This window comes from Heptranchias perlo, chromosome 10, assembly GCF_035084215.1.
Source record: "Heptranchias perlo isolate sHepPer1 chromosome 10, sHepPer1.hap1, whole genome shotgun sequence".
Classification (NCBI taxonomy): domain Eukaryota; kingdom Metazoa; phylum Chordata; class Chondrichthyes; order Hexanchiformes; family Hexanchidae; genus Heptranchias; species Heptranchias perlo.
In genome coordinates, this window is record NC_090334.1 from 59,517,743 (window position 1) to 59,525,152 (window position 7,410).

Below are 7,410 nucleotides of genomic sequence, written 5' to 3' on the forward strand. Positions count from 1 at the left end.
AAAAAAATTCCCCCAAAAATATAATAATGGACTGGGATTCTGATTTCATAGGTTGTAATCAAACCGTGTTAGATGCAGTTTTCATAGACTATGATTTTTATATTTGGTGTGAAATTACTGTTTTGTTTTATTGTCAGGGTTTAGAGCTACAAGAAACATCGTGTCACACTGCTGAAGCACGACGAGTGGATGAGATGTTTGAAATGACTTTTGAGCAAGATAACAGAGCAAAAACTTGCTCTGTAAATCAGCATTTTGGCAACATCTTGACTCCGTGTGCTGTTCTACCAGTGGAAGTTTATTCTGATGCACGAAATGTTTTAACAGGAATTATTGACTCTCATGAAAATTTAAAACAGTTAAAAGAAGATTTTGTTAAAGTTTTCATTTGGGTGCTTTTACATTACACCAATAAAAAATCAAAATCTTCTGAAAATGTTCAAGACAATCAGGCATTACAACAAAATATAACCTGGTCAGAAGGGTATACAGTTACTTCAGTGCGAACAGAATCTTCTAATGGTCCCAAAGATTCCTTTAGTATGAGTTCAGAAACATTCAATGAATGGTCAGACGATGATATGTTTGAACTAGAGTCTATTGGGAAAAAGACAAGAATAAGTTTAGTTAAGAACATTACAGGTGTGCAACAAATGAGTACAAAACCTGTAATAACATCCATTCCAGGGAGCCTTGAAACACAAAGCTTATCTCCTGATATGAATGATGAAGAATTACCAAAAAGAACTCCTGTGTATGGACTACCTGCTACTGACAAAGGAAAAGAAAGACTTATGGAAACAGGTAGCCATAAAATGCTCCCAGTGGTTGTTTTCAGTTCTCCCTACTCAAGTAAGCTGAAAGTGCCAGAGAATTGGAGATCAGGGCCTTTCCCTTCTCTACTGCTTCAAGAATTGTTGAAGTCCTTCCCTGAGGATTGGTATTCATTTGTTCTTACTCTCTTGGATATTGCCAACTCTGATGAAAAGCCTTCCATTATCTTTGAAGTGAAAGGAGATGAGACTTTGAGGGATATGTATGCCCAAGTGGTGATGACTTGTTATGGTGTAATGTTAGGAACAGACTCTACAATCCCAAGCCCCAATCAGGTCTTCAAGGTGTATTCTGGTGACATACCCTGGTCATTGGGTTTAGATTGGCTGACTCAAAAACCAGAGCTGCTTACACTTGCACTAAAGGCATTCAGGTAATTAAGATTCAGTGCTCTTCTAGAAGACCTGTTACTGTTGAAAATCCTTGGCTCATTGGTAAAATTGCAATTAGATAAATGTGGTTATTTAGTTGAATTCATTGAAGTGATCATGGTGAAACATCTCTTCAAATAGGTATACCTTCAAGCTGATGTTTGACAAAGCCAGTCTAGGTCCAGTTGAAGATTTTGCTGAGTTGGTAAATTATTTGGAAGAATATGAGAGAGACTGGTTCGTTGGTATGGTGTCAGAGCCTCAGTGGCAGCAGGCAGTACTGCAGGAAAAACCATACCTCTTCTCCTTGGGATATGACCCCAGTCTGGTAAGTACTCTTAACTAAAAAAAGGAAGGGAGAATTCTCTTTTTGCACCATTTTTTTGTTTTACCAATTTATTTATAAAATAATGGATTTTATTATTTTGAAACCCTTGAGCATCAGTAGCCAACATACCGACATTCCTGGTCCTTTTCACACCTTAGAATCGGTAGAAATGAGTTTCACTTTGGATCAGCAAATATGGAAATTTGATCAGACATTGCTTTCTATTCGTTAGCTGAAATCGTGCCTTCCAGTACTGTCTGTTTTATCTACTGTAACACTTTCTTTAACATGATTAATGTGCATTACTCTCTCTTTATATCATTAAGTAGCCTAGCTATAGCAGTCCTTGGAATATTTATTCCTGGTCCTTTCCAGCACCCGATAATATGATTGCTTGTCAGGCTTGGTTCAGTGGTAGTACACTCACCTCAGAGTCAGAAGGCTGTGGATTGAAGCCTTACCCCAGAGATTTGAGGACATAATCTAAGCTGACATTTCAGATAGTACTGAGGGAGTGCTGCACTATTGGAGGTGCCATCTTTCAGATGAGATGTTAAACCGAGGCTCTGTCTGCCCACACAGGTGGACGTAAAAAATCCCATGGCATTATTCGAAGAAGAACGGGAGTTCATTTGGTGTCCTGGCCAATATTTATCCTTCAACCAATATAATTTTTTAAAAAAACAAATAATCTGGTAATTTATCTCATTGCAGTTTGTGGGACCTTGCTGTGCTCATACTGCTGCCACTTTCCCCAAATTTGGGAATCACCTGTATGAAAATAGTCTAATAAATGGCAACCAAAATGGTTCAATAAGGGAGGATCCCGGCTAAACTGCTTGACTTTTTTGAATAAGTGACATCCCAAGTGGACATTATAATGGTTTATCAGATAGTGTGCTTGGACTTCCAGATGCCTTTTGATAAAGTGCTGCTGAAAGGCTTCTACATAATCTTAATACAGTGTGTATCCTAAGTAAAACTTGCAGATGAATAAGGAATTTGCTAAGAGAAAAAGCAGTAGACACTAGTTGGTAGAATGATGTCAAGCTAGGGAGATATATTAAGTGGAATGCCCCAGGGATTGGTGCTGTATTCAGAAATGCATTGCAAGTTCAAATTTGCAGATGATATGCTAACTTACACTTGTATAGCATTACTCATGCTAGAAAGATGTCTCCGAACACTTCACAGTTTGTCCTTTTTCAGGTTGGTGAAATTAGGAGAATGACCAAAAAAAACAGGAAGACTTTTTTGTAAGCAGGAGGGAGTTCAACCGAGTAGGGATGTGGTGGCTGAATGAGAGTAGGGAGCAAGTAGTAGAGCAGTGCCAGAGGAATGAAGAATGTAAACAGGGACATAAGGCTGGAGGTAGGGTGGAGTGAGGCCATGGAGGCATTTGAAGGTAAGAACAAAGATTTTGAAATTTATACTGAAGGACACAGAGTCAGTGGAGCGTGGTGAGAACTGGAGTGATGGAAGCGCAGGATTCTTCCAGGTGCTCACTCGGACTGATCCCAGGTCCTGCTCAACCTTGAGCTGAGCTTCAAACCCCATTTGCGGTTCATTGCCAAGACGACTTACTTTTGCCTTTGGAACATCACCCATCTATGCCCCGGCCTCGTTCCCACTGCGACTGAAATCCTCATCCAAACTTTTCTCACCTCAAAGCTTTTCTTTTTTAGCTACAAGGCTTTCCTTTCTGGTGTACCCACCATACACGAACTACAGCCCATCCAGAACTCTGGCTCCTTACCCATTTCCCACAAAGCTGTCATTTGTCTTCACTGACTCTACCCTTGTTCCATAACATATCAAGTTCAAAATCCTTATCTTCATTTTCAAATCCTTTCATGACCTCCGTCTTTTATTTCTGGAATCTTTTCTAGTCCTACGCCCTAGTATGCACTCCTGTCTCTACTGCATGACCGATTCCACTCTCTACTGTTTAACCAACATACCCAGATTATCTTCCTAAACTACGTCTCTTCCCATCTTCAAAAATCCTTTTCAAAACTTCTCTTTGAACATGCCTTTGGTCACTGAAGTATCTATAATGCTCCTTGGAACATGTTGTTATGTGAAAGGTGTTGTATAAATGTAAGATGATCTTGCTAATATGAAGTTATGATTTTGTACAAAAGCATTTGACTATATCAGATTATCTTTGTTTGCCTAACTGAACCATAACCACTGAAAACTGTGTCAAGGAGCCAATGGAAACATTTATTTTAAGGGACTACATTTTAACACTTGAATTTATAAAATATTTATCCATTGGAATTTACTGTTGTAAATATTAGCACATCTAAAAAAAATTACATTGGTATTGATTTGCTAATATTGCCAACACTACTGCCAAAACATTCTTGGTAACAATGAAAAAATAATAAAACAATAGTTTTAAAATAAGAAATGTATTGGAGGTTAATATAACCTGCGTCTTCAGCCCTGTTCACTTCAATCAATAAATCCTTACGGTGCGGGTCCTTCTCTAGTGAAATCGTTTCCAGTTCTGCTAGATTCATTTTTGCCAGCTTGATTTTTCCAAGTTCAACGTTTAATTACTCTGCTGATTATTCTTTGCCCTATTGGTCCATCTTGGAGTCCATCAATCTACACGTTAACTACAATATTGACATCTGTAAATTTCTGCATTTGCAGAATGTAGTGCAATTTGGGTGCCTGGGCAAGAAATAAAAAATACTTGCATTTATGTAGTGCCTTATCATGTCCATTACTTTTTGAAGTACTGTCACTGTTATGTAGGTAAACAAGTCAGACAATTTGCACATGGCAAGATCCCACAAATGAGATGAAGACGAGTTAATTTTGCTTGAGGAAGGAAAGTTGGCTAGGGTCCACTGCTGTTCAAATAGTGGCATGGGATATTTTATGTCCACCGGAACCGGCAGAAGGACATCGGCTTAACACCTCCATCCAAAGAGCTGGCTTTCTAATAATGCAGCACTGCTTGAGTGAAGCTTGGACCCATAACTGTCTAACTCAGAGGAGAGAGTGCTACTAAATAAGCCAAACTGCCACTGTAATTTTCCATCACTGCAATTTTGCGGTAAAAATCCTGGAAGAAGTGAAAATGTCTAGACTTGAGTAAGAAATCACTTCCTGCAACAAATCACTTGCCCTAACCATTGCCGATTTGATGATTTTGATATGGCAAAATTGAAACATAAAATTTATTTTTCTTAGTTCTTGGGTAGATTGTCCTCTTCTGTTTTTGCAGAGCATGTATACAGGACGTGTGCTATCGCTTCAGGAAATGTTGCTGCACGTTGGACGGTTAAATGCAGAAGCAATAAGAGGTCAGTGGGCCAACTTGTCTTGGGAGCTTCTGTACGCCACAAATGACGATGAGGAACGATACAGTATACAAGCACATCCTGTGTTACTGAGAAACTTAACAGTGCAGTCAGCTGACCCTCCCCTCGGCTATCCCATTTATTCCTCTACGTCTATCCATGTGCCTTTGTTCTAAAGAATTTCATTGAAAGTACTAATCAGTGTTCAACACTGAGTTATTACTATGAAAGCAATGAAAGTAAAATGTTGCCCTCAAAAGTTGAGGCTTGGCACTTTTGTAAAATGTATCACTTAGGTACAACTTCCAAGTGGACTAGTATGATTAAGTGTTTTGCTTGGGACTTCATATATCAACTATGCAAAAATTATTGAATTTATTGCCAGGATAATTTTTCTTAAATTTGTATTTTCCTGATCATTTTTTTTAATTAAAGGATTTTTGTAATCTTTGTATCCCTGGAAACAGAAGGGTAGGGAAAAATCAGTCAGGATTGCTATCTTGTGATTCCTGCTAGAAAGTGTGTGTGTGTGCGTGTGTGTGTGTGAGAGAGAGAGTGAGCATCAGCTGTGAGCTGGAATTGGGCTCAACTGTGATGCCTCCATGTTTTTAAAAAGTATGCCAACACTTGGGTTCGGAATATGAAGATTGAGATAACTGAACCTGTATCCCAGCCTGTGCCACCAACTTTGAAGAGAAGAGGAAAAAATGAGAGGAGAGAGTATGTAGTATATACTGTATCTTCTGCATGACAATTCAATATACTGTGTTGAATTGTATAAGTATGACAGGTTATTTAAGACCAAAAATAACAAATTTGCAATGAGACACATTTAAAATTCCTCATTCTAAAATGTCATTTTACTGTATGAATTTAATTATAAGGTTTGAAAGAAACCGCCTCAATTTTCTTTACCTAGTTTTTTCCCTTCAAAAAAAAACCCAGCAACTTTTGCCATGAATTACCAGTACTGAGAAAATGCTTATATTCACTACTTTTTTTCGGAAAGAAACCTCACATTTAACTTTAAGGTTGCAGTAACCTAATTCAACACACCACAAATTTAACTGAGATTTTGGAGTTCTCACTGAGTTTAAATCACTTGGTTCGATAATTCCTAGTAAGACCACGTTAAAATCTCATGTTAAAATCGTCCTTTGGAACACTGAAATTGCATTGGCTCATTTTGAATGTAACCTTTTTTTCCGGAATTGCTTTCTTTTGCAACAGCAGAAGTGGGTTCAGTTAATTTGGATGAAGTATTGTATTTCTTCTATATGTTTTAATTTTAAAACCTGGCATGATGGGGAGGTGGTGCGCTAGCATTGAGTGTTAGTGCCACAAAATAAGAAGCGAGCATAGGTTCAGTTGCTATTTCTGCTCACTTGCTCACTTATCAGTCTGAGTTGTGCAGAGCGGAGGCTGTGGTAACTATCTGCAGCATGGGAGGGAAAGTCAAGAGTTACACATATATGGTCCCTAATGGCTACTAGCATCTGCCAGCAAAAAACAGTGGCGGCAACCTGCAAGTAGTCTGACTGACCACCCTGTTAATCCACACAGAAAGGAAATAATGTACAAAAAAATTGCATATGACTTGGCATAATAGTAAAGCAAGTTCTTCTTTGGCTAAACAATTACATTGTGAAATGGTTGTTTTCATTAAGAATCTATACAATTGCAGGGTGCCAGAAAAAATGCACACAGACATTTCAGAGAAGTAACTTTTTTTTAAAGAAACCATGCAAAAATTGTATTCAACATGATTAAAATGAGAACCTCAATAAATAGTGCCTTTTATTTTTAGTGCTACATAGAATGAATTGTTAGTATATAATCTTTCATTATTTCAGTACCCCTTTTAACAGAATTTTATTGTGAAGCAGTTTTTAAATGGGCAAGTCCTATTTTTTGGAAATGAGCAATAAATTTTCAAATCGAATTTGTTAAAGTATAGGTTATTAGCATATAATGAAATTATAATTAAGATGTACACAATGTAATTCACATTTAACATTTATGACTTTGCAGGTTTAAATCTGTATATGTGGGAAAACTGTTTCTGTTTTGTGAACCTCTGAAAAATTAAAGTTTACTTGTATATCAGGTGTGTCCAACTTTTTTGTCTTTGTTGAGTCACTTAGGTGCATAATATGGAGCCTCATGTCGCAAAGTTTAAATCATTGTTCTCATTACTCATATCTGAAATTGCTGATCCTAATAGATTGTGGTGTTCAGATTTAGCATTTATCCACCAATGAGGCAACAATATAAAGAATAGCTCTTTCCAAATCTTCAGATCCACAAAATTCAGACAAACCAGGGAATAAGAAATATAGCCACAAATAGTACTGAGTTGCCTGGTCTTTGTGGCCGAGTTACCAGGATTTGGTGGTTGTATGTGGACCACAGGCCGTGGTTTGGACACCCCAGTTTTATATGATCAATTTGAAAACATTCAGTCCAAAATGTATTAGAATGCATTTTATTTAATTTTTAAAACTGATATTTATTGTGAATTATAAACACTTAGTACTGACTGTACAATGTAATAACC

The 7,410-nt window shown here is 37.5% G+C and overlaps 1 protein-coding gene across 2 annotated transcripts in view; it reads left to right on the forward strand.

Moving 5' to 3' along the window:
* The window catches only part of pcnx4 (pecanex 4), a 28,101-nt gene extending 21,179 nt beyond the window's left edge, over positions 1–6,922 (forward strand). For both annotated transcript variants that reach the window (XM_067991892.1, XM_067991893.1), the window contains 3 exons: positions 138–1,207; positions 1,347–1,533; positions 4,778–6,922. In XM_067991892.1, coding sequence (XP_067847993.1) covers positions 138–1,207; positions 1,347–1,533; positions 4,778–5,029 — 1,509 coding nt within the window. In that variant the 3' untranslated portion in view covers positions 5,030–6,922. The remainder of the gene's footprint in view (positions 1–137; positions 1,208–1,346; positions 1,534–4,777) is intronic.
* Positions 6,923–7,410: the final 488 nt, after the last annotated feature.